The following is a 19,811-nucleotide window of genomic DNA, read 5'->3' on the forward strand; positions in this document are numbered from 1 at the left end:
GCGGCAGTGAGCCGTCCTACCCCTGTCGGAGAACCTTGAAGCGAACGGAGGGAGGGAGGAGGGGGGGGCGGGGAGGAGCGAAAGCAGTTCCGGCCGCGTCGCCTAAAAATAGCGCCCCGTGGATATCCGTGCGCCCGTGTCAGTGTCTCCGGAGGAGACTCGGCTGAGGAGGCGGCGGCGGCGGCGACCAGGAGGCGGCAGAAGCGGCGGCTGAAGCGGCGGATGGGTGAGTCTGGCGGCTTTCCCGGGGAGGAGGGAAGCCGGGCCCCAAAGGCTGGGGGGCTGGGGGCTGCGAAGAGTCAGGGCCGCCAAGCCCCCTCAGAAGTGGGGGCTGGTCGTTGCCTCCCCTCAAGTCTTCCCGAGTTAGGACCGGAGTTAACGGCCTCGCCTTGGGGGGCCCTGGGGGGGGGGAGGGGCGGCGGGAGGGGAGGGCCGGAAAGCCAGCAAGTCCCCCCCCCCTCTCAAACTTCGCTCTGGGATGGAAACAGCCGCTTGTCTCTCTCCACTTCCATCCCGACGCGCGGGGTAGGAACCCCCTCTTCTCGCCCTTTAACGTGGGAATGGCCGGACCCGTGTCTGCTGGGAGTCGGGAGGGCTTAACGGAGGATGCTGGCCGTGCGGGGGGGTGGATGGGGACGGGCGGCGGGGGGGGGTGCTCTGGGCTAGCGGGCATGTCCGAAGGGCACAGGCGTGCATGCACGCGTGTCCCTGGGCGTCGTCTGAACGGATATTTGCGTTGGGGGGGTGGGGGGGGTTTAGGACGGGTTTTAGGGCCGTATTCACAAGAGGAAGGAAGGAAGGAAGGGGGGGGCATCGCATCTGCATCCACATGTTTGTAAACACCTGCGATATGTTGGGGGGGGGTGTTGAAGCCTAATAGAGATGCGTGGCAACCCGTTGGTGTGAATGTGGGGTGCAGGGCGCCCTTTAAGGTGCAGTTATTTGATTCTCTCTAGATTAGAGACGTGGGCCATGTGTGTTTTCTATCGTTATTGCAATTGAATTGACCTGTATTCGGATTTTTCACTCTTTTTTTGGTGGGGGGGAATATTCTTTTTTTGTATGCTTAGCAGAATGTGGAGTGGCGAGAATTAAGGGCTGAAATGTACTTCTTCCAGAGGTTGTGTGTTTTGTGTATACAACCAGAATGTTTTGGATTTTTTTTAATTTCTTTTTTTTTACACTCCGCCTCCCCCCCCCCCTGGAATCTGTTAGAGATTGGGAACATTGTTTTCTGCACCTCTTCATTTCTTGTTTTACTGTACAGGACAAGATGTTCAAGGCAGTTTACAAGCATATTAAGATGTCAGAAGTAGGCTTTTCATTTTTTTTATTTAATTCATGCCATCTTGTCTGGTTTTTCAGGGTTTATTTTTTTTTTTAGGAAGTAGTGAGGTTGGCGAGTAAGAGAAATGTCGGAATAAGTTATGTAAATGGCAATCTTCCTAGTATTAGCTCTTTAGAATGAGGAAAAATGTCTTTTTCTTATATATACCCTGGTTCCCTCTCACAGGCTGTCAATTCCTCCATATACTCTCTTGGCGATATCCTTATTTTTCCCACTTTACCCCCACCACCATTTGTCTATGAGGTTGCGAAGAGTCACACACAAAAACGTATAACCAGCCTCCATTCCATAACGTAAAAAGGATATAGATGTGTAAAACTATAATATAAAAAGCAAATGATAATACAGTTTGTGGAAAGGTCTGTTTCGTGTTGATGGTATGATACTTGGGAGTGATGTTGTATTAGCAGTGTGTGGTTTTTTTACTTAAAATTTCTATTGTCAAATAGAACTATCAGATGCTGAGACTAAGTTTTGGATATTTTTAATTCTTAGTTTGCACGGGTGTGAAATGTGGATGGTAAGGGAAGCATTTAATGGGTTGAGCAGGAGAATCTCTTTCGAATTTAGGGCTTAGGCTCACATTATGGAAGATGAAATGGAAGGGATGCTTTCTCATCAGTAAACGGGAGTACATTGCTCTTTTTGTTTTTACTTAAAATTTTGAGCTGGCTTTGACCAGAGTGGCAAAGTCTAGCTGGAAATATTTATCCACATTCTGTAACATCAATAGAGATACCTGTTTTGGTCCACTGGGAGAAGACAACCATGGAAACATTTTCTCATGCTTGCCAAGCAATTTAATTTTTCAATTTTATTGTCAATACTTTTTTTTTTTTAAAAAAAAAGCAACATTATAGTATTCATTTTTTTAAAAAAATGAAGCTTGATTTTTTTTTGCCAGGAAAAAACATGACAAAGTAATAGAGTTCTTTTTATTTCATTGCAAAACATTGTTCCTACTTATGTAAGTGCTGTTGGTGATTGAGAACCCACTTGTTTAGAAATAATTCTGTCTTTATTAAGTGTTTAATGAGTGGCAGTAGGCGTTTTCTTTCAATGGGTGCTGATAGTTTGGTATTGTCTTTCTGGCTTAGTGTATAAAAATGGTGTAAAACTTGTAAGCCTTGCCACGGGTGCTGTTTAGCTCACAGGTTTGCCTTGTGAAACACTTAGCTCTAGGAAGTGAATAGAAGGCAGTATTTTTTCCCCCAGAATTGCAACAATGTCCCTTCCCAGATAATACTAGTTCTTCCAAACAAGAGATTTTTGTTTGTTTCCTTTCAATGTGTTCTACTTTAAATCTAAACAGCCAAAACAATGTATCTAATGTGGCAACTTTAAGAATAAAATCAACCTTGTGTAGAATAAGAATATAAAACGATTCCAGTTTATAGTATTGATGTATAGATACTGGTGTATCTATTTTTATTCGTGAATTCATGAGGCACAGGTTGCCACATTTCTTAAGAAAATTTAAAAGCATATTTTGACAGTTCATTGTTTTTAATATGAAGCTTAAAAGAAATGGCAGCATTTTTTTTAGTTAGCCAAAATTGTCCTAAAATGTTCACTTTTTTTCTGTGTTGAAAATTATATGATTTCTTTTTTTATTCATTTTCAGGCTAGTTGCTGTTCATGCCAAAGATGAAGGAAAACAATTTAAATTAGTATTATAAGCCAGTAACAATAGATTTGCATTTATTTTAGACTATAGTTATGATGGAATTGTAACTTCTAAAGTTTAATAAGAGTGGAAATAACATGTATTTGTTACTATGAATGATTGGAATGCTTATAAGTTGGGGAAGAAAACCAGTCTAAAGCAAGTGGCTTGGGGAAGATTATAAAGTAAAAATGCAATGGCTCTAAGATTAATTTTGCATATCTATTGATGAGTGAAGTATGGGTAAAATAGAAGAATGGTTATCCTATGATTATAAATTATAAAACATGGCTTGGAAATATCTAACATGAATGTAATAAGATGAGCCCTGGAAGCAAATGCACTGGAGTAATTGGCAAATGACTTTGCAAAGTGAAGTTCCTCAGTGTAAAATGGTTATAAGTATACTAATGCTTGCTTACTGATATTAGCTAATGTTTGTTCTGTATTTGAAGTAATGTGGGGGAAAGGAGTAGGGAAGAGCAGACGAGTGGCATCTGGAAATGGAAATAGGTGAGGTGACATGATGAGATATGTTCAATAGCATTTTTAATTTGGGTCCATGTAGCAGGTGGATTAAATATAGAAGGTGGGTGTGATTTTTTTTTTTGAGCACTTGAGAGTCTGATCTGAGAGTCATATTTTAACACTGCTTTCATTACTGCTCTCTGCCTGAAACTCTTAACTGTTTAAGAAATTTAAGCTGATGATCTAAGTGAAGTTCCTGGTTCTCCAGTCTGTTACTTAAGGATTGAAGACTTGTTTTCTCCTTTAGTGTAATACAGGTAGTCCTCGACTTACGACCAGAATTGAGTCCAAAATTTCTGTTGCTAAGTGAGACATTTGTAAAGTGAATTTTGCCCTATTTTACGACCTTTCTTGCCACAGTTGTGAATCACTGCAGTTGTTAAGTTAGTAACATGGTTGTTAAGTGAATCTGGCTTCCCCATTGACTTTGGTTGTCAGAAGGTCACAAAAGATGACCACTTGATCCCAGGACACTGCAATTGTCATAAATGGTCATAAATCAATTGACAAGTGTCTGTATTTTGATCATATGACCCTATGAAGAATGGTCATAAGTCACTTTTTTCTGTGCTGTTGAAACTTCGAACAGTCACTAAATGAACTGTTGTAAGTTGAGAGTGACCTGTACTACAGCTTTCAGATCTGTGGTTTCTTCATAGTTGCCATTGTCCAATGTTTCTGAAAGAACCGACAATAATATGTGAACACTTAAGCATTAGAGTGATTATATCAATGCACATAGTATAAAGTTTGATACTTCTTAATGTCTGAAACCTTTGAAGATTAATATGTACACATTTCTATTCTTAATGATCCTATATAGCATAGCTATTTGGACAAACGTACATATGGTAGTCACTGACGTTATACTTGAGGAAACAAGGGAGTGTTATCTTGAGTTCCAGAGCTTCCTCACTTTGTGCATATTTAATTGTATGTATCGACTGCCTACAGTTTTTCCAAATACAGTAAATGTCAAATGTCTTTGGCTATGATGTTAAATACTGTATTGGCCATTCTGAGCTGCGATAGTGCAGTGGTTAGAATGCAGTATTGAAGGCTAATTCTGCCGACTGCCGACTGCCAGGAGTTCGATTCTCACCGACTCAAGATTCATTCAGCCTTCCATTCTTTTGAGAGCGGTAAAATGAGGACCCAGATTGTTGAGAACAACATACTGACTCTGTAAACCGCTTAGAGAGGGCTGTAAAGCACTGTGAAACGGTATATAAGTCTTATTGCTATCGTCACTGACATTATACTTGAGGAAATAAAGGAGCTTCCTCATTTTGTTTCCTATTTAATTGTATGTAACAACTGCCTACAGTTTTTCCAAATACAGTACATGTCAAATGTCTTTGATTATGATGCTAAATACTCTATTGGCCATTCTGCTAGGATACTAGGAGTGGCAACTTGCTGTTATGGAAAAACCTGATTATTTAGTGAGAATTCCTCCATTTTTCCCCCCCTACTACCAGAGTTGCAAGGAGCAATATGATGATGTTACTTTTTATTTAGGTGTCTTGTAACTTGTTACAGTATGTTCAATTCTAGACAATCCTGCTTAACTGAAATTATTAATGGAAATACGCTTGCTTCAGAATAATTTGAAGTTGGCTTATTCCCATTAACACATTAATCAGAAGATATAGAGAATTTCTTAGACACTAATTCTTAATATGAGTCTGAAAATGGCCAGCGTAGAAGTATGCTGACAACAATTAAAAGATAGGTGCTACACTATAACTACAGATACTAATGACCTTCAGTAAACAATAAGTGGTTTAATCTCTCATGTAACTCTAAAATGCAGCTAAATGTTCGTCTTATTACTGAGATCGTGCTGGAAACTGCAAATCGTTTTGATTCCTGCTACTCCAGGTAAAGCTTAAATGACCTCTATCGCTGGTAGGCCAGCTGCTATTTATATGGCAGTTGCTTCAAATGAGTTCCTTCAAGGGAGGCCTGGGCTAGCTGATAAAAGTGACAGTAAAAACTGTAACAGTTCCTCCTCCTCCGTTTTGCTTCTCTCCTTGTAATCCTCCATTTCTATAGCAAGCTGGAAAATGTCCGGGACTGTAAGAGTAATTGTTGCTTTACATGATTTGTTTTTAATTGAACATGCCTTTATTTAAACCTCCATTTCAAATTACTCTGAAATAGTTCTCGTTCCTCAAATTTCCATTTTTGTTCAATTTCTTCATTTCTCATGTGCATTTCCTATATATTTCTTGTCCTCATAGGCTTTTTTCTTGATGCTGATTGTACTGATAGCAGTTGATAATTTATGTCTACATTATGGCTCAAGTGTATAACAAAATGTTCTGAATTTTTGAAATTTCCACAGCATATGTCCTAAAACATGAAGGAGAAGTTAATTTTCCTTATATTAGCCTCCCTGTTTTAAACTAAATTATGTTTTCAGTGTGATGGCTGGTGTTGACAGAATTGGAGATTAATGAATAAATAAAAGACATGCTATGATTTAGGATTCTTTAGGAAATTAACAATAGTCTATCAAAGCTTTGTTCTGCTTTAAATTGTTTTATTAAAAATGATTCAGTTGATTCTAGTTACAATAACTTGAATGTAAACTTCAGTGCAAAAGAATAGGAAAGGACAGGTTGAGTTAGCTGGAATAAATTGTATTTTAGTAAACATCTACAAATGACTATGTACTGTCATATGAATAATTATGCTGTAACTTGAGTGGAAGACGGTTTTTCCCTTTATCAAGTGTGGTACTGTGGCCTGACCTTTGGGCCTTTGAAACTAAGTATGGATGTTCCTAGCAGTTGGAGGAAGAAGAGGCAGGATTCTGGGCTCTGGGAATCAGCCACAAAGAACACAATATTGTACAGAGAGCGTATTAGTCATGTATCGTTGCTGCTAAAGTTCTTGCTTTGCAGGAGGAGTTGTTATTCATATGTCCAAATTGTTAGGGCTGTAAAAAGTGTGATCCCCTCTTACAGTAATTACCTGTTAACTTTACATCTTGACTTTTTTTTAATTTAGGAGAACCAGGTGATATACACGATGCTTCCTCCTTCTGTTTTTCCCCCCCACCACAGCTTATCTGAGGAATCGTAACTGATCGAAACTCAGTGACACTGATCTTCTATATATAGCTAAGAGCAGAGTATAGCTATAGCTAAGAGTAGAGTAGTACAAGAGCCTGGGTACTCTAAAGCCAATCCACCACCTTAACCTGGAATGATCCACTTAACACCTGGTGCCATGATGCAGGTAAGCTAGGTGCTTCTACTCAAAACAGGTGGAGGAGACTGCCTGGAGGACAGCAAAGCTGTCCTGATGTGATGCTCAGAGTGAAGTGCTACTTCATTTTCCATAGCACATCTGAAGGGGGGGGGGTGCATCAGTGAAGCATTGGTTGAAAATGAACTGCCTCTTGAGGCTTCACAGAAGCCTACAAACTATGGTTTTGATATGAGCTGTGATAAAGTCCAGGCAGTTTCCCCGATTCTTTGAACAGATCAATGACTGGAATAGATTAACTGATTGTAAATGTATATTTATTTATTATTAATTTAATTTATAGTAAAAGGTATAGTAAATTTATAGTAAAAGGTATAAATGAAATCTATTTTCTTCCTATTATATGGGAACTCTCCAGGTTTATCAGTTTATACAGAGTATCTGCTGCCTGTAAATATTTTATTTAAAACATATAGCCAATGTATAATAAATGCATGAATGATTTCAGTAGAAAGATTTGATTATGGTATAATCAGTACACTTTATTGTTTACTTTATCTTCCTCATTCTATCCTAATTCTTGCTAATGGTTGGAACAAGCTTGTTACAAGATATTATTGCTTCCTGAGTTTTCCTTAAATAACACTTGCTGAAATGTACTACATGTGGTTGACTGTCTGATTTAGAAGTGTATCTGGCATAGTATCCAATGAATGAGTAAAATATAGTGGCAGTTGAAAACAAACATTGAACTACAGCAATCTTACGCCTACTGTGTGGGAGAATTTTTAATATGCTCCCAGAGTTTGAATTAGTGGCTGCATAACTTAAGTATGTACAGTAAGTAAGCTTAAAAAGTTATGAAACATTCATCATCATTCTGGCAAAAGTGACCGAAAGCCCAGTCTTATTACTTATTACTATACCTTCGTTTGTTTCATTTTCAGTCATGTTTCCTTGTACAGAGATTAATGGAAGATTTGTTACAGTGTCGCTAAAATCCTTAATGAAATCATTACGTCGGACTTGCTTAGAATTTTATAATACTTGATGCATAATGGTGTTTTTTCACTTGCCTTTTGAAGCAAAGAATAGCAATCTATCCCTTTTCGGATATGTATTGAATAGTACATTTCAACCATAGTGATCTGAAAGCTACTATATAGTTGCGTTGCAAACTGGCATTCTTACAAGCAACTGTTTTTGGTAATTTTAAATTGGATCTGTCACCTATGCCCAGAGAACATAAAAACGGCCCTGCTAGATCAGATGAAGGTCCATCCTAGTTCTCCATTTATTCATTTTATTAAATGTATATGCCGCCCATTTCACTAAGCGCAAACTCTGAGTGGTTTAAAACATAAAAACAGAAGTACAAGCATTGAATATTAATTTATTTCAATTCATATGGTGATCAATTGGAATGGTTTCAGTCAGGCGGTGGAGAAATAAATTCCACGTCTACCTTCCAATTTGTGTTGAAGCATGTCTTCCATCATAGTATCTCTTGATAGACTTATCCTCCAAGAATTTATTGAATAATAATTTTAAAGCCTTTCAGGTTGGTAGATATCACCATATCCTGTGTAATTAATTGTATGGCTCTTTGAATAAGTACTTTTTGGGCTGTCATACAAATTGTCCTCGACTTACGATTTTTTTTAGTACTGTTCAAAGTTAGAATGACACTGAAAAAAGTGGCTTATGACCAGTTTTCACACTTATGGCCGTTGCAGCATCCGCATAGCCATGTGATCAAAATTGGGGCGGTTTGCAACCAGCGTGTATTTATGATGGTTTCGATGTCCTGGAGTCACATGCTGACCATTCAAAACCTTCCCAGCTAGGTTTTGACAAACTCAATGGGCGAAGCAGATTCGCTTAACAACTGCATGATTCACTTAATAACTTCAGTGACTCTCTTAACAATTGTGGCAAAAAAGGTTGTAAAATGGGGCTCAACTCACTTAAGAACTGTCTTGCTTAGTAACAGAAATTTTGGGCTCTATTGTCATAAGTCAGCTTTATTGATTGAATTCTAGTGCTAAGTGTTTTGAGAAAGGGCAGCAATTTCTCCCTATTTACTTTCCCTGTGCTGTGTGTGATCTTACACATCTTGATCAGATGCTGTTTCCGAAGCTTAAAAACAAACCAAGATGTATTTAGCCTTATAAATGCAGCGAACCGTAATGCTGGATATAGTTGGCATGGATTGTGATTAACATCACTCGGCTTAGTAGGAAGAAACAAGTAGGAGTAACAAGTCAGATGTTTTGGCACAGAACAGAGGAACATAAAGTCAGGAATCTCTATTTCTAGTGGCTTCTTGTATATGAGTCAAAGTCTGCCAGCTGGATTTGTGCTAACATAGGATTAAAACTCACAACCTCTCATTTTTAGCCCAGTGCCTTTAACAACTATACCAAGTTGGTGCTCAGAAGATATATGTAGAAACAAAATAAACATCACTGAATTTGTGTGCTTGCTACCTTTTTAAAGTTCAAAACAAGCATTGCTAGAAAGGTTAGGTACAAATGTCTTAAGCAGTTATTTGTAATCTACCACACTGTGAACTTCACATTAGTGTGGGTATGTATCTATATATGTATAATAATTTATGTGTATGTAAATATATATGCATACACACAATTTATTATCAACCCAAATCAGAGTTGATAAAGGGCCTCTTCAGTGAAGGTTGTGGACTATAATCTAGCACACTGATTGAATGCAGGCTGGTAATGTTTTTCAGCTTCCTAGTCTAGCATACACATACATATATGTAGCTGTGTGTGTCTGTGCGTGTGCATAGCCAGACTTTTATAGGATGAAGTTGATGTTACTATATCTGTAACTGGAAAAGTAGTCATTTTTCTAATTTATTCTCTTGAAAGAGCAAACATTCATACAGGAACTAACAACCTGAAACCACAAAAGAATATGTGGTAAGTAGTTACCTCCTCAAAATGCAAGCTCTGTTGCAGCTACAAGCGAAAACTTTAGGTGAAAAGCGCGCAAAATCTCCTTTCCACAAAACACTGGAAAACTATAAACAAGCATTTAATAAAAAGTTATCCATACCACCAATTTTAAATGCTGTGTACCTAGAATAATCAGATTTAAATAATATCCTGTACAATTTTGGCAGCATAAGCATTAAAACACATTATAAACTAGTTTGGATTACCTGGTTGTATAACATTTGCCTGGTGAGAAGGGCATACAGTTGTCCAGCATGGAGCCCAAACAGCTAAAAATCACTTTTTTACTGATTAAATAGTTGAAGGTGGAAGAAAAAGAAGCTACAGTATTAACTGGTAGAAAAAAAACAGATTACTAAAATTTGTCACTATATTGATACAATAAGCACTTGATTTAGAACCCCAATCAAAGGCATGCTGCGGATTAGGAAGAAAAAAAAATAAAAATGAATAACAATTTCAAGGGATGGTGATAACTCACCAGCCCCCACTTTTTGCTGATGCAAGTTGAAATAGTAGATCAGTGTGGTTGTTGGTATTTCAGCTGTTGCCAGCCGATCATAAGCAGACATTGCTTCAGCTGCTATAGTTCTTCAGGCAAGGAGATAGTGAAAGACTTGAGGATGTACTGCCAACTTTGAATTATTTGGCAGGGACTCCTCCTTCTGTTGCGTTAGATTTGCAGAAGCATCTGGCATGCACTATAACTCGACTGTTTCCAGTTTGTAGTGTCTGCTCATAAAACACGATATTGGAAAATACAGTCATTATCACCCTTCAGTTTTTAATGTTTGGAGGTGAGTCTTGGAGGGGGCTGAATTGTTGCCATTGGTTTCATTTAAAGACAATTTCAAATTGGTTTAGATTTTGGCTTATTCCGAAGCTTCCAAACAGGTTATTTTTATAGAGTTAAGATTATAAAACACCAAGATCAACTCTAAAATGGAATTTTTAAGTGAGATACAGAAATACATGCACAGCACAGTCCATTTTGAATACCTTTAGAGAGAGAAATATCTAAGTAATAAAATGTCCCATGAAGCGAAGAGGGTTGTTTTTATTTAAAATGTATTAAACTGTATTTTATTGCTTATGCACACCACCTTCCTGTCACTTCTTCCTTTTCTGCTCTGGCATTCTAGGAAGCCAGGAAGTTTTCAACTAAACTTAAAGCAGAAAGCATTATGTTTTAACTGTAAAAGTTGTTTCTAGCTTTAGAAGAAAGCAGTTACACTTTTAGTAAAATGAGATAACGCAAGCATAATGTATTTCATATATAATGCTGAATTATTTCCTGTATCTTGATATCAGTTTGCTGCTTGAACATGGGTAGGAAAAAAAATGCATAACTTGCATGAAACTCTCATCACCCATCTGGATAGTTTGGTTTGGTGCCTCCATTGAATTGCTAATTTTATAGGGCATAATTTTCACTTTTTTCCCCCAGTGTAATTTTTCCACTGAGAATCTGCAGAGAGAGGGGATCTTGACAATTTTATCTAGGAGCGCCTACATTTTGACAGCACTGTCAAAAATCCATAATTAAAGAAACTATTACCCATATAATTAGAGCCTGTAAAGTTACATTTTATTGAGCTAGTGTGTGTAGCAATTAAGGTATCAGGTGACTGAGTTTTGTTCTGCCCTGGACATGAAGCCAGATGGGTGGCCTTGGGCCAGACATTCTCCTTCAGCCCAAGGAAGGAGGCAATGGCATGCAAAACTGCCATGGAAACTTTAGGGATTAGGTCAAGCAGTTATAAAGATTCAACAGTGACTGGAAGACTGGGATATTTATTACTGTATATATGATTGCTTGATAGATTGCATCTTATTGAATGGAGTGTATAGTGTACTGAGGACTCTGAGCTGAAAGTGTGATTCCAAAGGTCAATATTTAAAAAACACCATATGGCCCAAAATATATACTATGAAAAATAACTTTAACCGCAGCTTTTTCCTAGGACACATTTTCTTGCTCTTTTCCTTCTGTATGTTGTATGTCAGAAAGACATAACTGACAGCTCAGATATTGGTTTTACGTTTAAAGAAGCAGCCATTAAATATCCAAATTAGTGTTAATGCTTCAAACTGCGAGCTTATACTTAGAGAAGAAAATTGAATGTAAGCTTCAGTTTCCTTGGGTTGTCCTTATGATTTTGCTTAGTCAAAAAATCTTTTTGCATGCCAAACTAAATCAGGTTTACTTGCATGTATACGTCACTGAAGTTAGTTGCATAGTTTAAAATATTTTATCACGATGAAAATTGCAGCCTTAGTTTATTATGTTGTGTTTGTGCACTTGAAATGGTCAGTGAAATCTTAAGACAACTTACTATGCAAACACTGAAAGTTCAACTTTATGATATTAATCATGTTAAAAAAAAACGACAACATGGTAAAGCAAGGGTTGCAATGGTAGAGATATAAAATATGTGTACTTAAGTGTACCATGCATCACCAGGCCTTTTTTCTAAAGCTCATCGTGACACGTTAAATAAGTATACAGACTAACAGTTGAATTATAAAGATAAAATATTTTTTTCTTGGTGTTCTGATATGTTCATGCCATCCATTAAGCTATAATATTTGGTCAGAAATATTGCTGCTTAAAGAATTTGGGGATATAATGCACAGTGCCCTTGGAGACATCCACCTGTACATAACCCTGGATTAGCATTTCAAAATTAAAAGGGAGAAGTAGAAGATACAGGCCATTTCAGAAGAAATGGCTTTTTTTCATTAATAAAATAACGTGGGACATAGAATAGCACACTTGGTAAAATCCTGGTTGTATGATCCTGTTGGCCCAATCTACTTATTAGGTAACACAGAGCTGTGTTAGATTATGAGTGGACTTCCCATCTAGTAACTGTGAGAGGGACCTCGGAGTCCTAGTGGACAATCACCTAAATGTGAGCCAGCAGTGTGCTGCAGCTGCCAAAAAGGCCAACACAGTGCTAGGCTGCATTAACAGAGGGATAGAATCAAGATCACGTGAAGTATTAACACCACTTTACAATGCCTTGGTAAGGCCACACTTGGAATACTGCATCCAGTGTTGGTCACCGCGATGTAAAAAAGATGTTGAGACTTTAGAAAGAGTACAGAGAAGAGCAACAAAGATGATTAGGGGACTGGAGGCTAAAGCATATAAGGAACGGCTGCTGGAATTGGGTATGTCTAGTTTAATGAAGAGAAGGACGAGGGGGGACATGATAGCAGTNACTTCCTGACAGTTAGAACAATTAATCAGTGGAACAACCTGCCTCCAGAAGCGGTGAATGCTCCAACACTGGAAGTTTTTAAGAAGAGACTGGACAGCCATTTGTCCGAAATGGTATAGGGTTTCCTGCCTGAGCAGGGGGTTGGACTAGATGACCTTCAAGGTCCCTTCCAACTTTACTATTATTATTATTATTATTAAAAATGGGATAACTTGGGGTGCATTTTTTTCAAGGGTGGTGCGTTTGAGGAAGGAACTGTAGACTCTTTGTTTTCACTCCCTCACCTTGATTTCTTGTAGACTTTCATTTGCTCTTTTGTTTAGGTGTATAGGCACTTTTTATGGGCCCACTGCTGTTGCATACAGTATTATCTCAAACTAGTTGCGATCAGAAGATAGTATAATCTCCAACAATTTAGTACCTGGAGTTAGTCGCACATGCCCAGCCTTAGGTAAAACACAGTGGCAAATAACTTGTGAAATCTTGCCAGGGAAACTTGTCCAGGCAATCACCAGGAGGCAATACTGATTAGAAAACATAAATAAACATACAAACTTTAATATTATATAGTATGTATGTGTACAAACTGCGCAGCCTGAAACTGCATTCTTGATAATTTGACACATCTTCACTGTAGTATCCTAAAACTGATGTCTGTTTTATACCTCTTTCCCTGCCCTGTGCCTAACCATTTAGATAAGATTAGAAGGAAGGAGATACGGCTGGAGCTCCTATTTTTAGACTTAAAAGCAATTTTTGGTAGGAACACTTAAGTTGTGGCTGTGCCTCTGCTCTTCTAAAACTATGCAAGTTGGTAGCCATTACCTAATATGCATCATATGACAGTGAACTTCATGTATTGTATTCTAAGCTCCATGAAGAATTTCCTTTTATTCTGAAACTCCCATTATTCTAAAATTACAGCAGATGGGAAAACTATGCATTTTCAATGTATCCTACATAATGTTATACAACTATTATATACAGTACCTCTCTTGAATTTATTTTTCAAAAGCCTTAAATACTATGAACTTTTATTGTAACCTTTTTTCTGGTTACCACCTTTTCCAATTCAGCTATATCCTCATTGAGATAAGCTGATAAGAAACTCTTATAGAGGGGTAAATAAATATGCAAAAATTAGCTTGAACCCTCCACCTTTCCACTTAGGTTTTGCTTCCTGCATCACAGTTACATCTTTCTAAGTGAGTGAGTTCATAGCTTCTGCTATAGCTTCCTGTAAATCTGTAATTTCCTGACAGTAAGAATAATTAGTGGAACGGCTTGCCTCCAGAAATTGTGGGTGCTTCCTCACTGGGTTTTCAAGAAGAGATTGGACAAGCCACTTGTCTCAAATGGTATAGGTCTCCTGCTTGAGCAGGGGTTTGAAGACCTCCAAGATCCCTTCTGACTCTATTCTGTGTTTTGTGTTCTATTGCATATTTCTGCTTGATGTCAGTGAGGCCTTTGAAGGAAATTTTAGTTGCTGATTTTGATTGAATAAATATTTGCACTGCAGACAACAGCAGCTCTCTAAACTGAGCTATCCTTGAAAAGGTGAACAAGTGGTTAGTACTGGAATGGATGGCCACCAGGACACTGCAGGACTCTGGGTTAAAGTGGGAAATTTTAAAAAAAATATTTGAAAGAAAGATGGATAGGCCTGTCCCTGTATTAACCAGGTGCAAAGCCTTTTTAATCAGCTGTTTAAGAAGAAAATGATAAAGTGCTTTATATGTTTTCAGATATTTCACCAGTCAGAGCAGAAAGCATTCATTCAGTCTTTATTCTGTGACATCAACTGTAGATTAAAGCTGCTTGCAAAATATCCCAAAATGGTTTTTGCCAGAGGACAGCAGTTACTGCAAGATGCATATGCAGTCAGATGTCTACTCTATGTAATATGTGCGGTTACTCCTTTTCAAGAGTTGGTGTTGTTCCCAGTCCTTTAGAACTTAGCAATCAGCATTGAAACACTGAAATATTCTTGGCAGAGAACAAGTAGCTATTTAGCAGGGAATCAAATTGTCTGGAAGAAATACAACTCACATTATTTTTTTCTTCAAACTATGCCAGTAAGACTTGCGTGTTGCATTTTTAGGGTGATTATTGTTTGGAAGTTCTGCCATTGTCAAGTCTGTACTGTAGAATTGTTTCCACGTGTCTTGGCAAATTGGAAACATGTTGATAAACTGTGTAAAATTGACCAGTTCCTGCTTTAAAACATAGTTTTAACTCAACCGTAGAATAAATTCTCAGTGGATCATTCCAGGGGCATGCCATGCTTCAGAAACATTGATAGTAAAACTTGCAATTTTCAATTTTTCACTCCTAATTATTAAATTGGAAATACACACCCACTCACATTTCAGTAGGCCTCCAACTTCCTGTAAGAAGAAAAATAAAAGCCCATTGGTGTAGTCAAGTTTCAGCAAATCTAAGAAATGCTAATTGGATCATGAACACAGGGACACAAATAAGTTTTCCAGATTGCCATTGATGCTTACCTTCAATCCAAGTCAAAGCATATCATATAATTGTATTAGATTATAATAATCTAATATAATTGTAAAGATCGCCAAGTACTTCTGAGTTTACTGAGGGCCATGAATCTCCAAAGAACCTGAAAGGAATGAGAAATTTTGTTGTTTTCTGAATATCGTGAATACTTTGAATATCAGTATTATTATTATTATTTTTTTTTGCAATCCCAGTGTCTGATTTTGCACTGAGAATTGAGCCTAATCTAATCAGGAGAATTGTGAAAGAGGCATTTCCAGACTGACTTCAGAAGAATAAGCCATCATATGAAAGAGTTTCCTCATTCCTTATGAACTGTTTGCAAATTACTAACTTTCTGTAGGACCAGAGAGCGTTGCAGCCAATAGGAAGGCGGGATATGTTCAAATTATTCCAGGTTCTTATTCTAATCCATGCTTTTGAAGATAATGCCCAGTTTGGACCATATTTTGTGATCGGTGCTTGCTTATTCTTCTCCATGGTTGTCACAGCTGCTGTGTACTGTGCTATGTGCCTTGATTCTATAATTTTCAAAGGAATGGGAAACTTAGATTCTTGCTGCTGTTGAAGTTACCTCCTGTCACTTTAACCCTCATAGCCAATAGTGAAAGATACCTGGAAGGAGAAGCTCTTTAGTAATTAAAGGACTACTTGCTCTCTCATTCTTGGTGTGAAGGAGATTTGCTTCCCATTTTCTCTATTTTATGCTTTTTTAATAAACATTAGTTTGCTAGATAACAGTGTCTTTATTCTGCTGTTCAACATGCCCACTGTCTATAAAAAATACTTTTTTTTTTCATTATGAATGGCTAATTTGAAACTGGTTCCTGTTTGTTGTTTCATCATGATGTATTGCAATCCTTTGTGTAAAAACCTTAGAAATCAGTAGCACAGGTACTTTTTTTAGGTATAGGTTGTCTTTTAATAAATTTACAGGTCTTTAGTTCCATTTCTATGGCCAATGACGTAGTGTTACAGTTGGAAAAATGTGCAAGCAGCAAAGAAATGTTCAGATTGGTAATTGGCTTGTTAGTGATGTGTGAAAACTTACAAGTTTTACAGTAATGAATATAACCTTGAATTTCTCAGCTATTTGTCAATCCGTATGTTCCTGTGAAATAGCCTTTTGGGAAAACGAAGTGCTGCATAAAAAGTCTCAGATGGATTTATTTTTAAACAGCATTCAAAAGTTGTTAGTTCTTGAATAGTATCTTATATGTGAGCCTACAGCATTGTTAAGAGAAGAAGGTATAGAAAATTTCTGAAAATGGAACAAGGCCCAGAAATGTTAGGCGTCAGTTTGACTTTTTTGGTGGGAAGTTATTGGAATGATATTTTTTTTCCAATACTGGAAGGAATTTTATCCTGCTTACAGTGAAAAAGAAAAGCTACATATTTTGATTTCGTGTAAAATATAGAAATTAAAGAAATTTCTCTTTATATAAATATCTCACAATAAATAATGAATTTAGATTTAGATTTTAGATTTGTATTGTATTATATCATTGTTTTAAACTGGCTGTAAGCCGCCCTGAGTCCTCCGGGAGAAGGGCGGGGTATAAATTTAATAAAATCTAAATCTAAATAATGAATACATTTTGCATTACAATATACTTGTTAAAATTGGCTCAGGGTGTTTAAAAAGGAGCTGTTGATTTTTTTATATATATAAAGCATTGGGAGATTAGTACAACCTTGACATGGCTTTGATAATGCAACTCATTAAAGCAGACATGTCCTTTTCTAGGTTCACCTGATTGTTGAAGGAAGATGCACAGCAACCAATGTAGAAACATTATTGATATGAAATACATGTTTTTAACTATTTTTCTTCTTTTCTTAATTTTAGATTTCTAAATCAACCCAGTGCACGGTTCTGTGTTTGGGCTTTAGTTGTGGAAGAGAAATGCCTACCATGTGCTAGGATACAAAGTTTGTGGATCCTTTTATTTCCGTGGTTCTGGAATATAAAGAGAAGAAACAGGACAAAATGGGGAGGAAGAAAATACAAATCACAAGAATAATGGATGAGCGGAACAGACAGGTGAGAAAGGATGCTTCTTTGGAAAAATATTTATCTTGCATTCACTTTTGTAAAAGTTGGAAAAGGACTACTATTCCAAGCTAATATTTTCCCCCCTACAACTTTATCCTGGTAGCCACTACGGACTGGAGCTACAGAAGAAAGTATGATGGAAGTATTTTTATTTGGTGATATATTTATTTCTTATTATCCTAAGCCTAATGTAATTATTAGCTTTATTTGTGAGTGTTGCACAAATTCATTCATCATCAATGAGGCTCCTGGGGGAGCCTCATTCGGCTGAATCACTCTAAGGAGAGCAAGTGCGAGAAGCGGCGCCTCAACAGACACCGGAGAATCGCGGAGTCGGAGGGCTCCTTTTTCCCGCCATTTCCAAGGCCATTTTTTTCTGCTGGCTATTCTCCTTTTAAATAAGATGAGTATTTCAACTGAAATGTTTCCAGTCCTCAGTATCAAACCATCAAATTTCAATGAGATTGATCAGATTATATACTTTCCTTTATTAAAATGTCATGTTTCATGTATTAAAATGTCATGTTTCATGCATTGAGTGGTATTCCTTCAAAGACTTGTGCAAATCACAGTCCCTAAATTGAATAAATGCATTTTCTAAGTATGTGTATAATTTCTACACACACCCCCCCCAGTATGTAGAGCAGTATTGAGAGAAAGATGCATTGCCCCTATTAATTAGGAGCGATTAATGTAATGTTTACTTAGGTTTGTAGACCTCCTAATAAAGTCTTTTAATTAATTTTAATACACTTGGCATTTCAGCTCTCTAGAGATAGACTTTAGATCCAGTGGGAATTTCCAAGGATTGAAAACTGAGTGATCACTTTTATGAAGGTGACAATTAGAGAACACTATCCATTTCCATAATGGACCCAAAAGGTTTTATTAGCCTCATAATAGTCAAAAGCAGGTATTGTAACATTTGTAAAGGTGTTGTAATCTGTTTTTAAAACCTTTGTCCCCCCCCCCCCTGTATAGATTTCATCTGTTTTCATTGCAACAGAGTTTGCACTGACCATTGGAAAGTTTGGTGATCTAAATTTATAGATTAGTCCAATGTGATGTGTCCAATGTGATGTGTCCAATGTGATGTGTCCAATGTGATGTGCATGGACATGTCTTAGATTAATCACTGGATATCATCAACAGAATGCTTTGATTTACTGTTTTCACAAAAACTACTTCTTGGCCATCCTTGCAAATTATCCCAGTTTTGTTTATTGTTACTCCCTTTCCTGTCCTCTTCCTCTTCTAATCCTAACCCTGTTACTAGAACAATGAGCCTTGCTTTATCTTACAATTACTAATAAAAGATTGCCAGTAATCACATTTTATCATCACTTCTATCTTTTTACCCTTAAAGCTCTCTAGGTATTTGCATATGTTTGCATGATATCTAGCAGCTCATAGACTGTGTTTACCTTAATGTTATTTCTAAGAGGTTTTTTAGTTCCATTTTTAACAGGAGCAGATATGAGTGACTGCGGAAAGCTATATTTTTAGTGTGTTTGTTAGAAAAAAGAAGAAGCATAAAGGATCTCCTGGAGAGTTTTGCAATTATGTGTCATTTGATGTGTCAAGTTTCAGTCTGCTAAAACATAAAGGAATAATGGAGTTTCAAACTCAGAAATTTACTTTCTTGTCATTGTGTAGCGTTTCAAGGAGTTACTTCTGTATCTGGCTACAGTGAAGTAAATAACCAATCAGTTACGACACAAACAATACAGTTGCGTCAGTGTGGCTTTTGGGAAGGTAAACTGGAAGCAGAGGCTCTGTGTACAATCACCTGAGCTACTTGGAAGGTCTATACAGACCTATAAAAATATAGTTCTACATCTCTGAAGAATATTTGGACAGTAAAACTCTTGGTGACATTTTTGTAATGTTTCTGAGAAACAAGCAACAAAGTAGATACACAGTGAACAGTATGAAGTATGTTTAGACTTTGATTTATGTGGGAGATGCATGAACAATAAATGCCCCTGAAAAGCAGCAATTTGAGATGCTTAAAATCCTTTTGTTTGGAGACTTGTTCAATTTTGCAAAGGCTAATTTCTCATCCTAGCCCTTTACTACTTACATTTGGAAATTACAAGGATTCCAGTATCTTTTCCTTTGTAGGTAAAAAGCAATTTAAGGAAGGCAGCTTTTTATCAAAAGATGGTTGATTGGGAACAAGCAAACAACCTATACACAATTGTGCCGAAATGGCTACTGCCTTTTTAGTTTAAAAGTCAAATAGTTGGAGATGGGATTTTGACTG

The 19,811-nt window shown here is 37.3% G+C and overlaps 1 protein-coding gene across 3 annotated transcripts in view; it reads left to right on the forward strand.

Annotated features, from left to right (window-relative positions):
- The first annotated feature begins 204 nt into the window (after positions 1 to 204).
- The window catches only part of MEF2A (myocyte enhancer factor 2A), a 62,128-nt gene continuing 42,521 nt past the window's right edge, over positions 205 to 19,811 (forward strand). For all 3 annotated transcript variants that reach the window (XM_015811844.1, XM_015811842.1, XM_015811843.1), the window contains exons 1-2: positions 205 to 226; positions 17,339 to 17,533. In XM_015811844.1, the coding sequence (XP_015667330.1) occupies positions 17,480 to 17,533 (54 nt within the window). In that variant the 5' untranslated portion in view covers positions 205 to 226; positions 17,339 to 17,479. The remainder of the gene's footprint in view (positions 227 to 17,338; positions 17,534 to 19,811) is intronic.

Source organism: Protobothrops mucrosquamatus, unplaced genomic scaffold (genome assembly GCF_001527695.2).
Source record: "Protobothrops mucrosquamatus isolate PMUCROS unplaced genomic scaffold, P.Mucros_1.0 scaffold53, whole genome shotgun sequence".
Lineage (NCBI taxonomy): Eukaryota > Metazoa > Chordata > Lepidosauria > Squamata > Viperidae > Protobothrops > Protobothrops mucrosquamatus.